Source organism: Vanellus vanellus, assembly GCF_965231255.1.
Source record: "Vanellus vanellus genome assembly, chromosome: 2".
NCBI classification, from domain to species: Eukaryota; Metazoa; Chordata; class Aves; order Charadriiformes; family Charadriidae; genus Vanellus; species Vanellus vanellus.
In genome coordinates, this window is record NC_138906.1 from 129,705,339 (window position 1) to 129,730,462 (window position 25,124).

The window sequence follows — 25,124 nt, forward strand, 5'->3', positions numbered from 1 at the left end:
GGGGGGGAAGTGTGTGTGGGGATGGGGGGGGCGCTCACAGGCCGCGGCCGCGCAGGTGCCGGGAGCGGCCGGGCGCTGATTGAGGGAAGCAGATGGCTGCAGTCGGTGGCCGCCAGCCAGCGGAGCAGGTGCTGGTCACGTGGGCCGCGGGTTGCCCGGGCGACGCGAGCGCTCTCGGCGCGCGGATGAAAGGCGAGGGGGGCCCCCGCTTTCAGCTGCGGCTTTGTGCCATTGGTGGCAGCTAGAGCGGAAACAAACGCCGGGCGGGGAGCCGCGGCCCGCGCGCCGCCCGCGCGCCCGGGGGAGGGCGGCAGGGGAGGGCCGGGCGCTCTCCCCGCCGCCGCCGGTTTTTCCTCAGGGCTTGGCCCATGTCTGCGGCGGCGAACCGAGTTGTCCCGGTCCCCGAAGAATCGCGTTAACCGTACCCGGGAATTCTTAAATCGCGGCTCCGAAACACTGCCGCCCGCCCCCCCCCTCCTCCCCCAGTGGGCCGACGCGCCCATCAAAATGAACCCGCTTAAAGGTGGTGTTCGTTTGAGAAGTTACGAGGCTGGGGATTATGAGGGGAAAAACAAATGGCAGGCAGCGTCCCGGGTGCTAAATTGAAACGTTGAAGGTGCCGGAGCCCTATAAAAGTGGCTGAGGTAGCGTTTGGCGACCTGTACACGCGGTGTGTCGGGAACCAGCGCGTAACTCTGCTCTTAAACGTCTCTGCAACTGTCCACAACCAGCCTGACAGATCGGTAGCAGGCCTGGGGGGGTCACCACGGGGGGGGGGGGGGGGGGAGGGAGGAAGACTAGCAAAAACCCACGTGAGACTCAAAGGCTGAATGTGCTTAAAATTACTAACTTTTACCTTTGATTCTTCTTTGTTGCCATTTAAAACTTTCACCCCAATGATGCTGAAGACTATCTCGGTGCGTGCTTTGGTGATGATGCATTTAAAGCTGGATTTTGATATGGGCATCCTCACCCTTTTCCAGGCCTCTGAGTGCAGTGGCAGAGATGTGGTCACAGCTCTGCAGGTGGTGAGCGTTTTCACGGGGGGAGGAAGGGGAGAAACAATCCCCAAAACCTTTCTCTACCCTCAGTGGATATAGCTTTCTAGTATCATCTAGATGCTGAGATACCAGCTGAAAGGGTCTCCCCCCAACTGTGGTTGCATGTGTTGAGGCTATATGACTGCCCTCAGAGCTGACACAAAAGCACCTTTCCTGCTTGGAAATAGCAGGGATAGTAGAAGAAAATAAAGAGTTTTCTCATTCGGTCCTTTGTTTTTGTAATGTTTCCTCTGCTCCTGCTTACCTGGTCTGCACAGTTAATATCAAGACAAGTGCACACATAATCCTGTTTCCCTTCGTGTGTGTCAGGTTGCCCAAACACTGCTTTCAGAAAGTGCAGATTTTGAAAAGAGCAGCTCTTCCTTTCCAATCTAATTTTTAGTTTCTTGTTGTATACGTGTTCAGTGTCCTTGTCTAAGATCTTGAAGGAAAGAAGCAAGGTGGCCATTGTTAAGGAATGGGAAATGTATAATGATTGCATCATTGATTTTACAGTTATGTTTAAATACTTTATTAAGGAAGACAATTGAAAATAAAGAAATCACTGAAAATAAATATCTCACAGATTAACTATTTTGTTAAGCACTTTTTGTTTACGTTTTTGTGCAAATATTGATTAAAAATACCTGTTGTTTCAGTAACAAGAAACCAGATTCAGAAACTAGTGCTGCGAAGAAAAAAGTTAACAAGGGAAAGGAAGGTTCTGAAAATTCAGATTTGGAAAAAACTCCGCCCCCATCACCTCATCCTGAAGATGAAGATGACCCAGGGGTTCAGGTAATGCTATCTTTCAAGTTCAATGTAGCCTTTGTCAATGTGGAAGCTTAACGCAGTAGTTCTCACAGTCTTTCTTGCTGAGATACAGTTATTTGGGTCGTTTTCTATGTTGTTTAGTATGACATACCCAGAAGGTGAGAACTGGAAATCACTGTGGTGAATATTTTACTAAAACAAGTATTCCTCATTGTAATTTTGCTTTATGGTCTTGTTACCTGCAGACATGTGTAGAGTGCTGCTGAGTTTTCATGTGGTCTCTTCCATCACTGTTGCGGTTATGGTGCTGAATTTCTGCTCTGTGGAGTTAATGCATCATTATGAGGTCTTGCTTATAAGCCTTGTGTTTCTTCTTGTATTGGCTTTGCAAACCTTCTGAAATCAGGTGTAAGACACGACAAAGCAGGATGTCAGAAATGTACATGGCAGGTACTTGTAACTACACTGCTTTAATGGACGAAGGGCCTTTTTGTAGGACTGGCAGTCGTTGGCTAATATTGATAATTTCTCCTGACCACTGTGCACCTCTCACTTTCTGTCCAAACTTTATTTCATGTAAAGAAAATCCGGAAATAGAAATAGCATGTGACGACTTCTGGGTGCTCTGTTGTTAGCCACGTTAAGAAGTGGTCAGCTCCTGGCTTGCTTCTGCGGGCAGTGGTCAGAGTGAGCATTAAAAAAAAAAAAAAAAATCCCTCACGTGAAGGGGTCAAATTGTGATGGAGGAAGCACGAGACTCCTCAATAGTCACGCTGGTATTACTGAAATCCATTGCATTCGTCCATTGCATACCAGGTTGTGGATGTGTTGCTTCTAGCTATGAGATGTTGAGACTAATGATCACTTGAGAATGGTCGAAGCAGCCTGGTGAGAAGGTTGGCAAGCAGTGGTGTCCTAACACAAACATGGATTATACCTCCTGTCTTACTATTTTCCAGAAGCACGTAGAGTATAAGGAAATGTGAGCAATCTAGCATATTCTAGTTAAGAACAAAAGCATCAAAAAAAAGAGTGTTATTTGTGATTTGTGCAAGCCATGTATTCTGAATTAGAAAAGCAGAGATACACCATGCAAATGTTAAAGTGTTTGAAGAATGAGTTTTCTGTCTTGTGCCACAAGTCTCTCTCAGCCTGATCAGTGGTGCTGACAAAAGATGGAGAGGAAACTTTTGGATTTGATGGGTTTTGGGGTTAATTTGCAGATCATTATATGCTATTTATAGTTCAATATATATGCATGTTTTGCTTGTTTTCAGTTTAGTGGAACAAAACTTTCTCTCTATGAAACTCAATTGGGTGATCAACTTTACATATGAAATATGTTTTCTTTTTGTAAATAGAAGTGTTAGGGTATTTGCATCACTTCTTAGTTAAATGTAATAAAGTGTTTTAGGTAGCTTTTGTTTTCTTAATACTTTCTCATGCTTTGCATGTATACTGCACCCACACTTCTTTGCGTAAACTTTGGGAAGGGTTACAACTATATACTCTAGGACAGCTAGAATTAGTAAACTTGTTATGCATTCCTAACTGAGATCAGTGTTACACAGTTGTCTAAACCATTATTGCATTCTTTTTGTTAAATACTGAGTCTTCTGTAACAATATTATGCAGTGATGCACAAAGTGATGTACTGTTGTCTTTAGAGAGGAAAAATACTTAATTTTGTGTGTTACTATACAGACTTTTTATATTCCATTGTCGAGCTTATTACTCACCTTTCTACCTATAGATAAGTTAATGAGTAAAAGATAATCTGGTGCAGGTAGATGTATGCATAGTTTCTGACAACAATCCATAACAATTGCAAAGCTTCATGTGAACGTTAGAGGAAACAGGAAGCCAACCAAATCAATAAAAATCAAATGGAGGATTACCGTTACGTTTTGGGCATCCTTTCTATTAGGGAAATGGAAAAAGAGATTTTTGGCACCAAAAATAATGGTAAGACTTAACTATCGAGCCAAAAGAAAATTTATATTCTCCCATCAGTGATTATGGAAATGAGGGTGCAAATTTGCCAAGTGATACCTATTTTCAAGTATAAAAATATTGTTACGGTTTTGTGGGAACCTCCAAAAGTTCTATGTTAAAGGTAGATGCTACATCACCATTGTTTAAAAAGGTGATGTAAACTTAACCTTTGCTCAAAAATTTCATTTTCAGTTAAAGAATTTCTAATTTTGTGAAGTGCATCAGATATTTGTGCTTAAAAAGTGTGATTAACTATCTAAAAGTAAATATTTGACTTTGTCTGCATACACTGAGAGACCTGGGTGCATAGATCTGTTAAATAAGCTACATAAGTATTTGCATGCACTGGAGAAGATGCATGTTAAGCTGAGAAAGATGTAAAAATAAGTCGTGTCAATTCATAAAGATGGTTTTTTAACAGTTGATATTTGACAACTTTTTTTTTAATGTATACATCAGTCCATTGAGGTAGGTAATGCTCAGTTGACAGTTTCCTTCAACAGCATATGCTCTCAGCTTTTCAAAATTTATAGCCTGATGCAGATTATCTGGGAATTTGAATTTTATTATTGCAGAAAATGATGTCTGGCACTGAGCGTCGAGTTGCAAATTCTGTCAAATGCATGTTTGTGTATTTTACAGATTGTTTTCTGCAGTTTCTCTGAAGCTTTTTCTCATCCTCGAGATGAGGGTATGGGGACACAGAAACCACGTTTTCAGTTTGGGGTGGTTCAAGTTTTTCATTCTCCTTTTTTAGTTTGGGGTCTTTTCCCGTGCTGTGCTATAGGATGTCTTTCTGAACAGTGATGGGTCAGTGGAGTAAGGAAACTGTATTTCATTGTATTTCCCCTACAAAATAATCTGGGTACAACTGGGTGGATGGGGAGTGCAAGAAAGTGTGTTGTCACTGCTTAGCAACACTGTGGGCCATGCTGTGGAAAGGTGATGTTTGGTTCCTGCATTGGCCATCTGTCAAAGTTTGTCATAGATGTGAATTGAGAGGTGTAACTTCTTGGTTTTTAATTGCTTTCTGAGATACGCTTTCCAATTTTCTAATGTGGTTTTAGTGATGCTAAAAAAAGAAAAAAATAAAATTCCACTTTCAAACTCGGAACAAGCATGAAGTGAATTTTATTTTTTTTTTAATACAAAATGCAAGAGCAGCTAACAGGCAGGAATTCAGAATAGTAGTGTCTTGATTCCACTGTTTCTACCAGGGTGCTGTAAAAATAATAGCATTCACTACACACTAGTGTATTTGAGAAACATAAAGAAGTTTTCTCAGTTACTCTGCTGCTTGTTGGTTTTGTTTCTCATGAAAACTATCAATTCTTTCTATTTAGAAGCGACGCTCCAGCAGGCAGGTGAAGAGGAAGCGTTATACAGAAGACCTGGAATTCAAGATTTCAGATGAGGAGGCTGATGATGCTGATGCTGCTGGAAGAGACTCTCCTTCAAATACTTCTCAGTCAGAGCAACAGGTCAGATGTGAACAGACTGGAAAGGTGGCTGTAACTGCGACATTCAAAGTTCAAATACAGGCCCTTTTCCTGAATGATATTCATCCATGGTTGGCACAGTGTGCTAGCTTTTTACCTTCTTAAAGAATATATTAATTCATGACTTTATTTACAAGCTGATGGTATGCAATTTGACACAGTTCTTTGAAATTAATGGTCTCTACCTAAAGGAAACCTAAACTGGACTGCTAGGAGTCTTGAATTTACTTCTGTGAATTCAGTGGTCTGGCTTCTGTGACTTTAATAAACCACTCAAGCTTGTCCCCTGCTGCTAGGCACCATAAGAACCCCTTTATGAAATTACTGCCTTGTAGTACACAGCAGGGTACACTTTATTCTCTGTGCAATGTAAATGATGGATAAAATAGTTTGAATAAGATGAGGGGTAATAATGTAGGAATGACTGTTGTAGCAATCTCATTGTTTTGTAGTGCTTTTTCAAAGAACTACTTCACTTAACTAACTGATGACCTATTGGAGAATATATACATGTTCTTTGGTATTTCATTTGGCAATTTGTTAAGCCCTGTGAAATATTGTATGTGATCTCCATTGTTAATTGTGTCTTATCAGAAGGAGAATTTGGTAGGTTTGCCTGCAGTTGTAATAGTGAATTAATGTAATAGAGAATCACAGGCAATTTTGATAGTTATCATGTGGACGCTTACGCAGCCAACTCAAGTTGTTGAATATATTCTGATATTTAGACTGTATGGTGCTGAAAGCGTGTGTTATTTTAGGAGAGGTGAACTGCCTATGTGGTTATATCTGTGTTTGTGCATGTCAGCCTTACTGAGAGAACAAGAGTTGTGTTAGCTCTTAAAAATGGGCTTAGACAGGTATCCTTCAATCCTTTATTATAATATTAATTCTATTTGAATCCTCTTAGTTCTCATGCTAGGGGGAAAAAGTCCCTCCTGTGTATTAAATTCCTGTTGCAAAAAAAATTATTTGAAGTTTTTCTAATGAAGGAAGTCTTTAAATAACAAAGATGCACTCCTGTAATTCTTGTGTGGTATTTATGATGTAGGAATCTGCTGATGCTGAAGGTCCTGTTGTGGAGAAAATCATGAGTAGCCGTTCAGTCAAGAAAAAGGTAAAACAAAACTAAACCCCTTCCCTCCCATAATTTTAAACAGGCTAAGCATATTTTTTGCAGAAGTCCTTATTAAATTCTTAAAATACCTTTGATACTCCAAATTAAAAAACTCTTTTTATTGAACAGTGGATGTTCCCTGAAAGTGTCTTTAATGGTATTTGCCGTGCTTTTGGATAGGCATACACAAAACGGATTAGTTGTTTAGTCTTCTATGTTTTTCTTGTGTTTGTTCAGATAAGAATTTTGATTTTTGCAAATATATGTAACTGGGTGAAATCTGTGGTGCTCTTCAGAGTGATGTTTCATGGGAGTTTGAGGAGTGAGAGAACTCTCCTGCATCCTAAGGTTCTGCCTTTTCTAGCAAAGAAAAATCCTTCCCTGCAATTTTTGCATCTTTTGATAGTGGTCGTGCCTAGCAGCTAAAACAACTTTACATGCAATCAAGAATGTTACATGTACAGGTGGTTAATATCTTCCTTGTCACTATGCTAAGATGGTGAAAAAACACTCTGTTTAGTTAAGTGTGGTTCTCTTTAAACCTGGTTGCTAGTTATGTTCTTATTTTGCTTACATATTATTCTAATCTGCTTCACAACTTGGTTGACCTTTGCACTTCCAAACTATTAAACTCTGAGTAGGAAGTAGAAAAAACTTGTTCCAGAAAGGGCATAATTATATTTTACAGACTCTACTGTGTAGCTAATTCTTTGACTTGTATTGCAGTTGGGCAGAAACTGTCTGATTAATATAGATATGGTAATTGTGTTGTTCTTAGTTAACTGGAAATATTTATTTTCCTCAAAGTGTTAATTTTCAAAATTGAGGAGGGAAAGTTGCCTTTATTCATGGATTACTTTTTTTTTTAATATGTTGTGGATTTTGTTTTGGGGGAGGGATTTTTTTTTTTTTTTAATTTTATTACTACTATCCTAACATCATTAACAACTTTGTAAACCTAAATTCATGCAATGTCTTGACTGGCTGTGACTGATTTTGACCTGTTTCTGCACCTTTCATAGCACAAAACCTCTAGGGCTTTTTTTGAAGTCTAGAGCTATATTTTGTATGTCAAACCATAGGCTTATTTTTCGGATAAACTTTATGTAATATAAACTCAGTAATTAGTTGTCCTAACGGTCTACTAGGCAGGAGAAGAGAATGTAGTCTTTTCATAAATGTCTTTACATTGGAAGCTGTTTTTCACCAATTATTATTCTCTTCTTCGTCTCCCCTGCAAACAAAGGTGTGATTACTCATGGGGAGTGTGTATTTTGCTGCAGTTTGTGGGAAGTGGTTGGTCTGCTGCCTACATGTCTTTGATTGCAAGCTCTGCTGGAGGCAAGCTCTATTTTGAGCTCTTTCTTTAATGTTTTTTATGGATTGTATTTACAGGTTTGAGGGGTCTCTCTTCTTTCCCTGCTCTTCTCCCCAACCCTCCTCTCCAAAATCCAAATAAAAAATGGATTTCAGGATGTTAATATTTAACATCTAAAGTATCCAACTGTGCTTTTATTAAAGGTCTTTTACACTCTTACTAACGTCATCAAAACCCTGGTTGTTAGATTACTAATCAAAGTAAAATTGCTGCGATCAAGACCAGTGCATAAAATAAACATGAGGAAAGGCTTCACTAGGAAACCTTTCAGTAGATTAGGTAGTAACAAAGATGTTGTGTTGAAGTAAAGGATATTAGATAATGAATATGCTTTTGGAACAGTATTCTTATCATAAAGTTATGCTGGTTTTCTCAAAAATAGCCTTAGTCTAGTTTTGGAGTTACCAGATACGATGCAGCACTGTACTTGCAATCATTTTTGAAATGTACAGAATCAAAGGTAGAAATTACTTTAGTTCATGCTTGGGAGTATAAAAGACAGTGTTTTTCCTGGTTGTTCTTAACATGGAATTTTGAATTCTGTTGAATACTCTTCCCTTTTGCAGAAAGTGTTAAGTACATGTATTGCTCTCTTTCCAGACTGTCGCGGTCTGATGTCTTCAGTTTGTACATGAAAATTTTTCATTTTTCTAATTACTTTCTGGGCTAGCTTCAGTCCCCTTTAAATTTCTGCTCCTTAACTATGAAAAGGAATGACTAGAACTAAATATGCTATTCAGCACAAATAGCACATAATATGGAAAGATGTGGAGTCTGTAGAACATTATACCTACATGTTACACATCTGAATTTCTTTTTTTGCCTACCAATACATGGTGAGAATTAGATCTAATTGAACTGTGTACAAATGCCTATATCTCTTCCACAAACTGATTAGTTTACAATCTACTGCTGTGTGTCAGTCCAGGTGATTGTTTTTTATGTGCTGTTTTGCCTCTGTTATTAATGTGCTCTGTCTGCTCTTTTCCTAGCAGTTTATATTTCTGGTTATTGTTTTTTAAGCTCACTCTTGTCTCTACAACTGAGTGGCTTGCTAAAATAACTTTTATGTTAGCAGGTACTACTGTATCGCTTCTGTGGCAATGGCAGTGCAAGATTGTGTGCTCTTAAGTATTTGCTTGAAGGAAGGGATCATTTATTTCTTCAATTATCTGCAGAGACTGTGGATCAGGTTGTCAATTACGGTTGCACCTGTGCAACGATAATTTGAAGTGTCCTGCGTTGCCCAAGTCTGCCATGTGCTATTTTAGGATGTCTGTGTAATCAGTTTTGGGGAGAATTTTGCGTAAATGTGCTATGTTGCCTTTTTACCTGGTTAATGTAAATATAGTGTTTGTTAGACAGTGACGTCAAAGGCATAAGCTTCTGTCTCATATATCCTAAACTAATCTATTGTTACACCCTACTTTAGTGCTGGTGATTGTAACTTGATTAGATTTTTTTTTTTTTGCCATAAGCATGAACGTTATAAGACTTTTAGAAGATTAAAAGATGCACGCTTATAGGACATATAGCATAGACCAGTTATTACCTATTAAACAATACAAAAGTACACTTTACTCATGAGACTTACAGGATTTATCAAGATTTTGTTGTAAATTATTGTTCTTAGATTGGTAGTTTACAGAAAATATACTTGACTTAAATGCTGTTGAGGGAAGTTAAATTGGCTAATATTAAACCTCTATACAAAGGTGTTTAACCATGTTGTCATTGTAAGATTGATGTATCTCAGAGGATTCTGATTTGAAACTAATCAAGGAGACTTGGCCAAAATGCATTTCAGAAAATAATAAAACAAAAAAAAAAGTCTTAAAATTAGGGGTAACTTCTTAAAAGACTGATTTTTGTGTCAGGGTAGTGAATGGATTCAGATAATGGAATCTCCATGTTTTAATTTATTTTTTTTTTAATACAGTGTTCATTTCTAAATATGAGTACCTTCTTGAGAAATACTCCCTTTTAAATTTTTGTTTAAAAGAAAATATCTTGATCATCTTCCAACTCCTTCCTTTGACAGTATCTTTGTAAGTGAAGGAGAAGCTTCTGCCCTGTGTTTAGTGTTAGGGAATAGTTTTTCTTCTTCAACAGAGGATTCAAGAAGATCAAGAAGTAGCACCAGGAATACCTTATCTTCTTCCATTTCTTCAGGGAGAACTAAGTGGAAGCTGGCATTGCTCCTCTCTCCAGAAAGGAACACAAACAGACTGTACTGGAGTGATATAAACACTAAAATGATAAAATCCCTTGCTAGTCTGGAAGAGAAGAAATACTATGTTAATCAGGGATTATGAATGCATTAACTTTTTCTTTACTGTGCTAGAACAGAGTTTAATGCAACTGATACTGTTCTTTAATTGCACTGCTATGGAAGTAATGTCTAGCCAAAAACTTTTCTTTTGACAGAGAATTTGGAAGATGACAATTCATCCTCTAGCTTTAGAGTAGTCTCATATTTTTTTTCTCTCTTTTTATATAACATATGTATGTATATATAAAAATGATCGAGGATGTTGACTTATGCAGGAGTCAACAGTTTTGACTGTTTAGCGCTACATACAATATTTATTACAGATGTTGTTGTCCCTGATGAAGTATGTAAACCAGAAAATCCTCTTCTATTTAAAATTGTTCCAAAGTTCATTAGTAAACACAAACCGTTAATGTTGTGACATAAACTGAATTCTAGGCGCGTGCCTGGTGCACTGTCCTTAGTTTGTCCTATGGCTGGGTTCAGGAGTAATTCAACAAAGTATTACATGCCATATGTTATGCAATACTTTGGCACTAGGGATGAGTTAAGGGTAGTCTCAACCCTTAGCACTGAATGCCCTTGGTTTTGCTGGTTTATATCACAACTTTAACCTTGCTTTAAATGTAGTTTTTGGGTGTTAATTTAATTTGGCTGCTCTGTATGTGAGACATCTTGCCTGAGTGAATTTAATTGCACCATTGAGTAAAACTAAAGCCATGAACACTGATGCACTAAAATTCTAGCAGAGGTATAAGGTTTAGTTTTATATGGCTTCTTGTTTGGAGTTATTAACTATATGGAGAAATAAACCCCCTTTAAAACTCTTTTTTAAAACATTACAAAACCCACAATGTAAAGTTGCCATGAGCCTGCCAAAAATAATACATATGGCATTCAGGAGTGCAGTTGCTAATTGGCTGCTGCCTGAGAAAATGGTACACTTGGCTTCTACTTAACACTGTGGGTTTGGCAGAAAGCCAGATTTGGGGTGAGGTTGTGAATGAAGCTGCATGTGGTTAGGGAGGAGTTCAAATGATTCATGTCTTGGAAATTGTAGTAAGCAGTGGAGTATGTACTTGGGTAAGCTGCTGGAGGAAACTCCTCACCCGTGTCCTCCCCCCACTAACTCTTTCCTACACCTCCACTTGTCTGTCTATGTGGGGATGGTATTCTGTATTTTGGTTAGTTTTAATCATTAGCTAAATTTGGCTTTTTAGTGGTTTAATTCGCATTTCAACAATTCTTGTCTTATAGATGGAGAACGGAGAGGAAGTAGAAATAGAGGAATTCTATGTAAAGTACAAAAACTTGTAAGTAAAGTTACAGGTTTGATTACTATCTTTAAGTTCACGTAATTTCCAAATAGTTTTTAAAAACTGGTTTTGTAAATGATATAACTTACTATGCAACTTTAAAAATTTCTAATGTTTAATCCAAAACAGTGGCAATTAAACAGGGAAGTACCTTGCATTGGTGGTAGTGGGTTTGATAGCGTTATCTTAATTTGTGTTCTCTCCAAAACGAAATCCACAGGTAAAATTGCTCTGCTATTAAAAACTTTAATATAAGGTTCGTTATGCATGCAGATTCATGAGCACATACCTATTTAGCTGTGTAGATCTAACTGCAACGATAGAGTAACATGCCTGCAACGTACTAAAAAATAACCCTTAACATTGTTTTAAAAACAAGACTGGTGTTCAACAAAATGTCTAAGATAACAAACAAGATGGCTTCTGTTATTCCAGTAGATAGCTGCCTCTCTGTAAGACTGATGTAATAGTGGTGAGAGCAGCATGTTGCTTCACTTCTTGTGTCTGAAACTACAGTGCAATCAGTATTTAAAATAAGGTACCCCACAGCTGGATAAGCTCACTTTTCTTTTAGAAAACAGCATACCTTGTTTAATTTTAGCAAATTTTCCATCTGAGAGATAAATTCACTTACAGTGAGTTTCTTGGCAGCTAACTGCAGATAATAGACTTCATTCAGTATGCTGCCACCTTTGTACCTTTTGCACTATATTGATCATTGCATGATGTTTAATAGCTTAATTATGCTTTGTTTAGTTTTATTACATTGGTATGTAATTTTTGTATTAACTATTCATGTCTTAGATTTCTTAGTAATATAATTTTTGTCAGACTAAATTTATAAAGCGGGACTAGTAATTTTGGCAGAGATGTTGTTCTTTACTTTGTGTTTTCTTAAAAATGAATTATTACCATGGAACTGCATTTACAAGGGTTTTTCTTTTCTTTCTGTCAGTGTTAAAACTTCAATTGAGTCGTGCAACTTTTAATTAGAATGCTGTTCTCTCAAAAACCAGTGTATAGCATGTTAGCACTTGAAATGTTTGCTAGAGTATGGTGTTAGATAGTGACATTTATGGTAAATGTCTTGTATAGTAACTATGTTTTAAGTATGCCCAATAAAAATCATCATGGCTTCGTGCCAAACACTAAACGTATGGGGTATGTATTTAAATTTTGAGTGAGAGTTCTTTTTATTTACTGACAAGTTTCTCCATTAGTAAGTGTAATTACTTCCAGTAAAGACGATTTGTTAGTAACTCATACGATGAAGATGATCATGTCCAGTTTTCCAAGCATGGCACTACAATGTGCTGGAAGGATCTAGTTATACAAGTGGGATACATAGGAGTATTCAATGGAAGCATAGTTTTGAGTAAGATTTTCTGTTTCATCTTCTAGTTCTTACCTTCATTGTCAGTGGGCATCTGTGGAAGAGCTGGACAAAGACAAGAGAATTCAACAGAAGATTAAGCGGTTTAAGGCAAAACAGGGCCAGAACAAATTCCTTTCAGAAGTACGATTTGTTTGTTTCTTTCTTTTAGGTATTTAAGGAATATTCTTAGGAATTCTTGTTCTGTATACAAGCAGAAGATTTTGAAGAACTGTGTGATACGTCAGTAGAATTTATTCTGGTATAAAGTATAACCATGCTTGATCGAAGTCTTGCAAGTTTGTGAAACTCAAATGATCTATCCTGACTTTATACTTTTTACTAATTATTTTTTTTCCTTAAAGTGAATGGTTAGTTGTTTGCATTGTACGTATGACTTAGTGAATCAGTACCTGTTGTCTTTTTATGGCTGATTATGCCAGAAAGATGCATCACATCCTTGTGTTTTATGGACTGCTGCTCACTAGGGATTCTAGGCTTTTTATCATCAATTTAATTTCACTTAGAGCCATAAGCAGTAGTGTGGCAGCAGTCCTGTCAATAGAAGACCAGATCTGCTGATTTGTGTCTCTGAAAGCTTACCTTTCAGTAGAATGCTGTCTTTTGAGAAAAAAAAAAGTTCATATTATTTATTTATTTTTATTTATTTATACAATATAGTTCAAGCTAAACAAAACCTGTTGCAAATTGAGAACTTCCATAAAGTCAGTATGGGTTTTTTATTAAGTGCATCTGATTGATAACATTTTGATAAAATTTACAGGAATTGGTGTGAGGGGAGAACTTGATGTGTTGTGCTTCTAGGAGAGCATAGAACATCTGTGACTGCTATGTCAGAGCATCCGAACTGCTTTGAGATGATTACAAAATAGGGTGGCACCTGTAAAGAATTAGCTGCATCATACAATACTAATGCCTAAGGAATTAGATAAAATTAACATTCAAGAAGTTAATAAATACAAAATTTGGAATAACAGTCGGTACAGTATAGAATGTCATTAAGGAGCAGCATTGTAAAATTTAGTATCTGTTCTAAGTGAAGATGGCTGGAGTTCCTGCTTTCTAAATTTCCTTTTTTAAATCTGTTTCCAAGTGGGTCACAAGTTATTGTAAATGCTTGGAATTTGTTCTTGTTCTAGAAAGAGCTATCAAAATGTACAGTCTTTAGTCCTTTTGTCTACCTTTTTCTATTGGAGAGGATCTTAAAAGTATAAAATGAAACACAACACTTTAGTACACAAGTACATAACAAATAGTGATTTTTTGTGAAACTGTATGTGTGCAGTGTTTTTTCACTGTTTTTGAAATAATAATCTTTGAATCTCGCTTATAAAGCAGTTAGACAGTTCCTGTAGTTAAAATAATCCAAAGGCACTTAGTGTACAAGGCTCTAATTTCTTTATTGCAAGCTGTAGTTTTCAAGAATGCTAAATGCATTGCATGCCATAAGCCTTTTCGATTGCTCATTAGTGAATTGTAATTTCACACTTCATTTAAAATATTCTTAAACATTCTCTCACAGTAAAAGGTTTCACACAGTAATTAAGAGGCCCAGTTAACAAAGTCTGAGAAGTCTGATTCCCTCACGGGGAATGATCTTGCTGAATTGTAGCATTTCAATTAACATGTTGAAGTTTGCCAAATATAAATTCTGTGTCACCGTGACCCAAAATATTATTGCATGGTGAAATATATAATAATTTTTCCTCTCAGGAAGGTCTAATAGAGATATCTTTTATATTTTTGCATCTTTCCTTGAACAGATTGATGATGAGCTTTTTAATCCAGATTATGTGGAAGTTGATCGAATCCTGGATTTTTCACGCAGCACAGATGATAATGGAGAGGTAAACAAAACTTTTAGTGCATTTGTAGTCATACAGAAGTGTTTAGAATTTCTTGTTTAGAAATGTGGATGTATTAACACTTCAGAAGCTACCAGCATATTAGTAATACTGTAGAAATATGATGTCCATGCAGGTAATACAGAATTTAATTAAAAATTACAAGAATCTTAGGTAAATGTTGTAATAGTTTAGACATTATTTAGACTATGTGTTGCAGAAAAGGTCCTGAATTCACTGTTTCTTACTCTTTAATGGCTTGTTCTGCAGAAGGAGATTACTTTGTCTTCCAGGAGACTCCCTTTTGGTCCTGAGGAGAATAGAAAGCTTCACTGACAGTGTCAGTGTTTCCATATTGCTCTGTTAGTGAATGGTGGCGTTTGGGTTGCCTGCTGGGAAATTTCTGATGACACTGACAAGAAAAAATAGTTGACTGTTAAAATATGTGGTAAAGCATAGAAATTGTAACAGTTGGAAAAGAAATACTGTTTTACTTCTAAATTTTAGTTTAACCCTAGTGATTTCAAATCTAGTAGTGTGCCTGTTTTGGTGCTAAGCCTGCATTCCCCGTGTTCTAATCTTACTTAGGTTATCGAGGTGTCAGCCTGCTGTTTGCTTATCCTTTTGGCTGATTCAGACATTCAGGTCTGGTAAAGCTTTTTGAATTGTATCTAGCCTACAGATCTCCTGTTAAAAAGGTTACACTTTTATTCTTTTTAAATTGTGATGTAATCTTATTTTTGTCTTAACAAAGCCTGTAACACATTATCTGGTGAAATGGTGTTCGCTTCCTTATGAAGACAGCACTTGGGAGCTCAAGCAAGACATCGACCAAGCTAAAATCGAAGAATTTGAGAAACTGATGTCTAGGGAGCCAGAAATGGAGCGTGTGGTAAGAATTGGCTTCATATAGAGGATTTTATTTGAAAATAGTAAAGTAATGTGGTCTTTCAGAAACCACTAATGGGATTTGCTGTATTTGAAACAGGAGCGACCTCCTGCCGATGACTGGAAGAAATCGGAGAGTTCCAGGGAATATAAAAACAATAACAAACTCAGGGAATACCAGTTGGAGGGAGTAAACTGGCTTCTTTTCAATTGGTACAACACGTACGTAAAATATTGCTTACTGCCTCATCCTGCTTTGGAAAGGCTTTTATAGTTTATTTGAAACAATAACCTTTTAAAGTAACCTTCTAAAGCAAGGCTTTAGAATTATTTACTTATCTCATTCTTTGATACAGGAAACATATACAAACTAATTTTGGGTGGATAATATAATGTTACATAAACCATGCATATTTCAGATAGATTCTTGTGACAAATGCTTCTGTACGTATATGTGTTCACACACACCCCTGCTGCCCCTTCCTCCCCCATGTGAACTTGAGAAGTACATAAAATGGCTATATCCATTCTTATTGCATCACAAATCATAACATTTATTTAAAATACAAAAAGATTACGATGTCTTTTCAGTGTAAACTTGCCGTTCTAGAAATTTGTTTTATTCAGTTTAGCTCCTTGCTGATTTTCTGTGTTTTAAGTTAAGAATAAATCATTCAGACTGTTCTTATTATTGTTTTCAGACGAAACTGCATTTTAGCAGATGAAATGGGGTTGGGAAAGACTATCCAGTCGATTACGTTTCTCTATGAGATATATTTGAAAGGAATCCATGGTCCTTTCTTGGTTATTGCACCATTGTCCACAATTCCCAACTGGGAAAGGGAGTTCCGCACCTGGACAGAGTTGAATGTGGTTGTCTATCATGGGAGTCAAGCAAGCCGGCGGACCATTCAGTTGTATGAAATGTATTTCAAAGATCCACAGGTAAAAGCTCTTCATGATTTTTTTTTCTCTTTTTTTGTATATGCTTTACTGTTATTAATTAATCTAAACATTGTCTAGGCATCAATTAGTTTTTTAGTACTGATATTGTAGGTTTTAGCTAATAATGAAGGCATATATATTAATAAAGAGAGTGCCTTTTAATAGTAGCCAAGAGATCAGATGGAAATAGAGAGGGACCAAGAGTTACTGAGATGGTGCAACTCTTATCATAGAATCATGGAATGGTTTGGGTTGGAAGGCACCTAAAGATCAGCTGGTTCCAAGACCCCTGCTGTGGCCAGGGACACTTTCCACTAGACCAGGTTGCTCAAAGCCCCATCCAGCCTGGCCTTGAACACTTCCAGGGATGGGGACTCCACAACTTCTCGGGGCAGTCTGTTACTGTGTCTCACCGCCCTCAGAGTAAAGAATTTCTTCCTAATTATTTCCTTGTTTCATACAAGGTTTTCATTATTTTGCATTCTTGATGAGAGCTGGCAGAAAAGATTCTCAATGGAGAAGCTACTTTAATTGGAACTAAGCTTAAAAATCAATCCTTGCCTACCATTCCAGGAAAAGACCAGCTTTCAGAACTCAAACTTGTCGATGCTTGTTTATCAAATTTAATAAGTGAGATATATTTTGAATCTGTGTTACTGCACTCATGTTGAATAGTTCTTATAAGAGAAGGAGAGCAGGTACAGAAAACAATGGGGATAAAACCAGAAAATTATTTGGAAAACTGAAGCTATAAAGAGCAACAGATCTCTATGCTTAAATGCATGGCTTTGTCAGAGTAAGTAAACAGGATTGGGGAAAAATAATGTGCATACATTGAATGTTATTGCAAAACAACATAATCCTCCTCACTTAAGAGGAAAAAAAGAGCGGAAGTTCAACCTGATGTGATGTATTGTGGAGTACTCCTTCCAGCTGAGCTTAAAGAAGTGATAGTGGTGAATTCATATATTTAGATTTTCTGTAAAGCATTTGATTTTATGCCACTGGATATTTTGATTAATAAACTAGAATGATATAAAATCAATATGGCACACATTAAGTGGATTTAAAACTGGCTAACTGATGCTTCTTGATGTAATTGTAAATGAGAAATGATTTGCATTTCCAATGTATTTCTTCAGGGATTGGTTCACGTACATGAGCTATATAACACTTTTATCAATGACCTGAAAGAAAACATAAAATCATTACTGAGGAAGTTTTCAAATGACACAAAGATGGGAAGAGGGGTAAATAATTAAGACAGTTCATGGATACAGAATAAGCTGTATTACTTAATAAATTGGATCCAAGCTAACAATACTCAGAATAGCTAAATATAGGGCTATCTGTGGACAAGGAATGGAGATGATTCTTACGGTTGGGAGAGCTCAGTTCTGGGAAGGCTGTAAGACAAATGCAGATCCTTTTGTGTCATGACACACGACCAGTTAAACATGAGTTCATAGAGTGAGACTGTGGTTAAAAGGGCTAGTGTAGTGCAAGTGTGTAGGAGGAAAGAAATCTTTATTAAAGAGTAAAAAATTTACGGCATTCTTCTCTGTTGGTAACGTAGTGGGTAGTCCAGTTCTGCCTAGTGCTCACTTTCTGTCCTCAAAAAGTGTTGAAAAACTGGAGTCCTTACACCAAAGCTGCGAGGGTGGTTGTGAGATAGAAAATATGGTTTTATGGGGAAAGAACTGAGTGAAAACTGTTTTGAAGGTGATGACTGTGGCACAACTTGACATGCCATTAGGGCAAACAGAAATAGGATCACTTACTTAAATATAGTAGGAAAGCACATAGTAATTTATAGTAGTTAGAAGTCTGTTTGGCCTAGAAAATAACCATTTTCTCAACAATTTATCAAACAAACTTTCAAATCAAAATCAAAAAGTGTTGTTAAAGGATATTGATTTGAATAACAGTTGCTACACTGAGGTCTAATGGCTTATATTCCTTACAAAAATAATTACTTTTAGCTTCTTAGCTAGATGCAAATGAACTTGAATTGATTTATACTTTTTCTGTTTTAAAATTATTTCTTATGAGAGAGATTGTTTATAAAACTTTAAAAGTTGGGCTTATACAAATACTGCCTCTACTGAAGTATTTCCTGTGTTAAAAATCATATATGTTTGTTATTTAAGTGGTGCTTGTTCTCAGCGTGTTCTTCCCCTTAGGATGGAGCATGTATGTTGCATGAAATGTGAAGGAACATCTTCAGAAAAATCCCACTTACTGTGCAGATTCTTAGTGTTAATTTTGCAATATCATTTTGTTGATCTAAAGGCAGCTAAAAGGATCTAAATTAAAGTAAAAGGATGCAAGTGCAGAAAGCGTTTCCCCCCCCCCCGGTTGCCATATTCTTAACTCGCCTCTTGTAATGACCATGGGAGTCATTTGACCCCATAGCGAGTAATGACAAAGCACTTGTGGCACAGAAAAATGAATAATTTTCTGCTAGCTTTGCTCCCTGAACTGGCTTAAGAGGAGAATCAGACAATTGCCATGGTTGGGGATAAAGGAGAAATGGAGTGAACTCGTCCATTTGGTGGCAGCTAGTTAGATGTGTCATGAAATCACCTTCTGTGTTCCATTCTTTGTAAGACTGTCAGCTGTGAAACGCATGGTAGAAACTGAATTACAGAAAATATCTCTTCCTGTTCTGACAAAATGAATCCCTATGTAGTGTTCAGTCTGGCATCCTCTAAAGTACCATCAGTGGGCGTATGATAGGGGTCAAGAAGGGAGAGAAAGAAGGCAGGCTTTGGCAGTATCATTTCTAGTCCTCTTGCCAAACACATCAACCCAGACATTGGTGTCTTCGGCTTTTTAGGCTTTAACGTGAAAAGAGGCCTCTCAAGCTGAGCTGTTTCTCAAAAAGACCATTGAACATTGAAAAAGTCTGAGTGGCTTTGAAAGGCAATAATAAGAGACAGCATGCATAAGAAGCACCTACCCCATCTGCAGTAGTGTGATTTTCAGAGTCAACACCAGTAACCAGAGTCAAGTTGTTGTGAAAACCTAGAGAGTAGTTGATAACAAAATACGTTTCTGCAGTAGTGTGACTTCAACACTAAGGACATTCCCCTAAAATCCCTTCATGCATGACCCTTGTGAGGGTCACATAGGGAAGCCTGTTCTTGAGCAGTATAACTGAAAGGTCCTTCTGGAAGCCTTCCCTGGTTGGAATATAAAATAAAGCAGTTGCTTTTCTGTAGTATTCTACCTCTATGAAAAAGTTCTGTTGTAAGATCAGAAAAACTATATATGCCAAATAAAATTGATGACAGAGCCCTGCAAAAGAGTTGACTTGTTTGTGAGGGAAATTTTTTTGCAGCATAATGACTAAAAAGGGAAACAACCTGGCTCACCTGTAGAAACAGAATACCTTGTTCTTGGTTGATTTTAACTCAAAATAATGCTATTGATATTTAGGACTTTTTCTGGCTTATCTGGTTCATTCCTTTGGGGCTCAGTGGGTGTTGGCTTAAGAGGGTGTTCTCACCTGTATGGTTTTCTTTCTTGCTGAGAAGCTACTGAGCTATGAACATGTCATCAACATAGGATCACATTGGATTTCTGCAAAGAATGTTTAGCATCTGGCAGTTTAAGGCAGTATTTCACCAATAGGGACTCTGTCTTTCACTGAAGATGACATTGAATTGCATTTTACAAAGTGTCTGGGACTCAGTTTTCCAGATACCTTCCGGCTATAATTGGCCAGCACATTTCTTGCATCTGTTTTGTTGTTCCTCAAAGTGGAGTCTTGAGGTTGGTGGGAAAAGACCATAATAATCTTTCATGGTTCCCATTGGTGGAATGTGCATCTTTTTAGAAGTCCACTTCTTACACACATCCAATTGATCTTCTCAATTTGTATCTGCTAAGAGGTAATACCCCAAAACATAACAAATTTTATATTCACATTTAATTGTTGTACCATATCTAGTTGTTTTACTCAACCTCTGTTGCTTGAGTTACTTCCAGAAGAATTTTCCGAACAGAACAGGAAACTGCTACCTGTTAGGAAGATTGATTTCCTCAAATGGAAGAACTTCTCTGAGTAAATGGATATGAAATTCCTATGGTTCCAACATTAGAGAGCTCCATTGGGATGCCACACTGCAGCAGGATAAATTGATTCCTAGTTGCCTAAGAATTCACCTGTGGCAATGCTATAGGTCACTTTCTTGATAGTTTCTACATTTAAATTTCTCAAATGTGACATTAATAGAATTACTTAGGATTTTTTCCCATACTTCACCAAGTGTTAGAGGCCTGAAACTGTTGAACAACATCATTGTTCACCTTCTAAAGCTCTTGGAGAGCTCTTGGAACTTTCTTTGATTTACTCCTGTGTTCTTCAGTACAGAATTTGACTGTCTTTCAAATAATGTGAGCTCTTGTGGCAAGACCACTATGGATATTTTAATGTGAGATTTAGACAGCTCTAAATACATAATCAAGGATCTGTCTTCCAATTTTTGCTTTACCTGGATATGCTGCTTTATGTAGTGATCATTTTTGAAGAGCACTGCTTGCCGTACAGTTGGGAAGTTGCTCATGGTGATGTTTTCCACCACTTGGAAAAAATTTCCTGGCCCGCATTCTCATCTTTTCACAGTTATATCTGGCTCATTAAAAGGTTACAGTATTTCAATTTGCTGGCTAAGCTGTCCACTTAGTGTATCTTTATCTGCTGTTTGTTAGGTAACAACTGTTTTTCTCCCAAAGACTATGGACTATGCTGCGAGGAAGCATTGTTGAGCACATCACTACTTCCTCTGAAATATCTTGATATGCATAGGCAGATTTAATGTTAAGTTCAGGATATCAGGTTTCCAATCATTTTATTGAGTCAGTAGCCATTTCTCATCCCCACAGTTGGGAGAGGATTATATGCAGGTCCCTTATGAAAGGATTCAGACTTGCACATGTTTGAAGGAAGAAATGGTCACCTTACTGTAAAATGCCTGTTTCTTTTGAAATATATTCAATATACAACCTGTGACATAGTCTTGCTTTGAAAACATAGAATGGCCTTGAACTCGTGTGAGGCCCATCCTTAGAGAGAGAGTGTTGCTGTGCAGATCCAGTACCACTGGGAATACCAAGTTACATTTTTCTTTTAACAACATTAGGAAGAAATGTAGGATAATGTCAGGAAGATATTAATTTCAAGATCTTGAGTAAAGTTTGAAACGGAGTCTTAGTATCAGCTCTGAAAATAAGACTGTCAACTAACCAAATAAACAGCGAATATGGTTCCAGACATCAAGTAAATCATATTGTTGAACTTCCCTTAATGCAAATTTACAAAAAAAATGTACTCATATGCTTATGTATGTGGGGATATGCATTTTCCATTTAAGAGTTGAGAGATGTGCTGCTTTTCAAAGCTGTTTAGTAAAATTGTAGGTGTTTTGGATACTTGATGTCCACAGGAAAAAATGAATGTTTATTGGGAGCAAAATATTCTAATAGTCATACAAATGAAGCCTTAATGTACTTCTGTCTTATTTGGATTGTTTGGGAGGACTGTGACATATCTTTGATTTAAAAGAAAAAAGAAAATTCTCTTGGCAAAGTCTGAAAACCTTATTTGAATATTGCAGCAATACATTAATGCTTCAAGGCATTAGTATAATCCATATGAATTATGATTGAAATACTTGTATAACATCTTCGTAATGAATATGCAGTGATTCTGGAGGCCTTTTCACAGGATTAAAAACATGGCTACCATGAAGCCAGTAGTAAACTTACGCATTTGTATTCCCTAATTGAGTCCGCAATAATGACTTTGTTTACTTAAAGTATCTTGCCCATTGTACTGTTCTGTATTTTTTTAAAGAATGAATTTTGAAGATGAAACAAATGTAGTTACTTTCTTTACCAGGGAGTTTACTTCAACTTTTGCTGTTCTTTTTAGGGTCGTGTGATAAAAGGGTCCTACAAGTTCCATGCCATTATCACAACATTTGAAATGATCTTGACTGACTGCCCAGAGCTACGTAACATTCCATGGCGTTGCGTGGTCATTGATGAAGCCCACAGGCTGAAAAACAGGAACTGTAAGCTTTTGGAAGGACTCAAGATGATGGACCTGGTCAGTGTGTATACATCTTTAACGTTTGCGTCCTCTGTATTTTTATTACTCCTGATTTATGATTTCATCAAAAAGTAAAATAAAAGGTTTTCTTCTCAAGTAAAAGCATCAAGTGCTAAGAAGAACAAGGGAATGCAGCTGAGAAAGTCTTTAAAATACCTGGAACCATATGTATACCTTGAATTTTGAAGTGCTGATATGTTTCATAAGTCTCTTCATTGATTTAGACCAAGAATTATGGGGATTATGTGAAGATCAAAATAAATTTCTTCCCTTTCTCTCTTTTCATGTGAATTACTCTGTAATCACTTCTTCACATAGACCTTTAAATAAAGTTGTAATGTGTTCAGGTGGCCAGATACGGGTGAGAGTTAAACTGCTCTGTGTTGATGTCAGCTCTAATGTTAATTTTTTCTGGCCATAAGGAGCTTCTTTCAGACTGGCTAAGGGAAGGAAAAGTGAGTTGGTTTCTGATGCTTACATAAATATGTATTACATTATGCGCACCAAGTACGTGTATTAAGCACACAGAGAAAAATAAGATTATGGGTTTTTAAAGATATTTACCATTTAAAAGGCAAAATATTTTTATTTTTGGCCTGAAGATTCTTTAAAAATGTGAGAGGAATGCAGTCATGCTAAGTTAATACCGGGAACTCATAACCTCTTATTTCTGATAAGAATAAACAGGCATAAACATTAGCTTACACAAGCACTGGTGGCCTGTAGGTCACTTTTAGTTTCTTTTTTCCCTGTTTGTTAAAGAATACTTTTCTTGAAGGATTCTTGAGCCTTAATGAATGAAATTTTGTAAAAATGCTCTATACAAGTTATTTTGCTTATTATGGTTGGTATTAGAGGAAAGCTGAGCTTATAGGCCATAGGTGGAGATATAGGATTTCTCAATTCAGTTCTTGTTCTGCTGCTAAATTTATGTTTGATCTTGGGCGAGTTGCTTAACCTCTCTGGGCTCCTCCTCTCAAGCAATATGCAACTTTTCCTCTTGTCTCTGCCAGTCTCATGCTCTGTGGTGTTTAGATGGAAAGTAGGACTCTGCTTCAGGTTTCCTATGTTAGAATCTTACACCTAACCTGAAGAGATTCATGTACTGAGATCTGTTGGAGGTGTAGGAAATTGGTGGATTTATACTGGAATTGATGGGATAAGTTCAGCTGTTGTTTTGCCATTGTATTGTGTTTGTACCATTGTTCACTGTATTTGTGAAAGAGCTGGAACATTGTGGGTCAGTAAAATCTCTTCTTGTATCTGGAGGACTTTTGCAGGTGCTTAATTACTGATGTATTTTTCTCGGTTATAGCTGAAGGAAGGTCAGAATACTAGTTAGAAATGCCTTGAAAAGAGCTATATGTAAGCAGTTGGGGGAAGGGAGAGGAAGCAAAGATGAGAGATACATGGGGGGGCGAAAGAGAGAATTTTGTGTATTTCTCCATTGGAAATTAATTTAGATGGATTCCTAGGCAACTATTCCTTAACTTTTCAGGAGCATAAAGTGCTGCTTACTGGAACCCCTTTGCAAAATACAGTAGAAGAGCTATTTAGCTTGCTTCACTTCTTGGAACCAGGTCGCTTCCCGTCAGAAACTACATTCATGCAAGAATTTGGTGATCTGAAAACTGAAGAACAGGTAAACTTCTGCACACTCACTTTTTTATTTAGATATTGTAAATTTATCCATTGTATTATATCTGAACTTCATTACTTGTTTTTACAAGTAATACCTATTTACTTTTTGGAAGACCACAAAAGTTTTATCCCTGTTTTTTTTGTTTGTTTCCACTTTGTTTTTTGCTTCTGACCAAAAATCATTTTGCCATATTGCTGTTTTTTTTTTTTTTTTTAATCCTTTGTCCATTAGTCATGCAGAAATGGGGAAGCTACCCCTAGTTAAAATGTGGTGTTTAAAAATGGGGGTGGGGTGTCTTGTAACAGCTGTTGGATGAAACGTACGGAATTGCTTGTTTGCTCGAAGAGTATTAACTTATCAGTTTACATTCTTCCTTAAGAATCAGTATCAGAGTGAGGGGACTGTCCTCCATAATTTCTGTGGTGTTAACATCTGGGAGTTTTATCAATGACTTTTGTGCAAACAGGAACATATTTGAAACCTAGTTTAGCAAGAGGCCACTAAATGGAGGGAGATTTTTTTGACTGACTCAGAAATGGATTTCTCAAGCTGTCCAATAAAAAAAATGATAAATCAATGCAAAATGAAAGACTCTCTCAGTGCAGCATGTTTTAGATCTAAAATGTGAAAGCTTCTGATGATCATATATACAACTTTCATTTTTGCTTGTATGTATAAAAATGTTTTTAAAAGTCAATAGGTAACAGTCAAATCGCCTTATCTTAATTTGGCCCTATGATAATCTAACTTCATGATTTGCACACATTTTGTGTGCAACTTTATGTTGGTTTTGTTTGAAAATGCAATTTCTGGTATTTCTAACTTTTGAGTGCTTGAGTTTATTAACTTTCTTTGAGAGCAACTCTTTCATAGCTAATAGTCTAAATTACAAAACAGCTCTCC

At 37.0% G+C, this 25,124-nt stretch overlaps 1 protein-coding gene across 1 annotated transcript in view; it reads left to right on the plus strand.

Annotated features, from left to right (window-relative positions):
- Positions 1-25,124, plus strand: part of CHD7 (chromodomain helicase DNA binding protein 7) — a gene marked incomplete at its 5' end in the record, with an annotated part of 588,463 nt that overhangs the window by 536,851 nt on the left and 26,488 nt on the right. Inside the window, 11 exons of the mRNA XM_082499229.1 lie at positions 1,698-1,838; positions 5,153-5,290; positions 6,360-6,425; positions 11,333-11,388; positions 12,793-12,907; positions 14,548-14,631; positions 15,383-15,520; positions 15,617-15,738; positions 16,218-16,461; positions 22,400-22,576; positions 24,078-24,221. Of these exons, the coding sequence (XP_082355355.1) occupies positions 1,698-1,838; positions 5,153-5,290; positions 6,360-6,425; positions 11,333-11,388; positions 12,793-12,907; positions 14,548-14,631; positions 15,383-15,520; positions 15,617-15,738; positions 16,218-16,461; positions 22,400-22,576; positions 24,078-24,221 (1,425 nt within the window). The remainder of the gene's footprint in view (positions 1-1,697; positions 1,839-5,152; positions 5,291-6,359; positions 6,426-11,332; positions 11,389-12,792; positions 12,908-14,547; positions 14,632-15,382; positions 15,521-15,616; positions 15,739-16,217; positions 16,462-22,399; positions 22,577-24,077; positions 24,222-25,124) is intronic.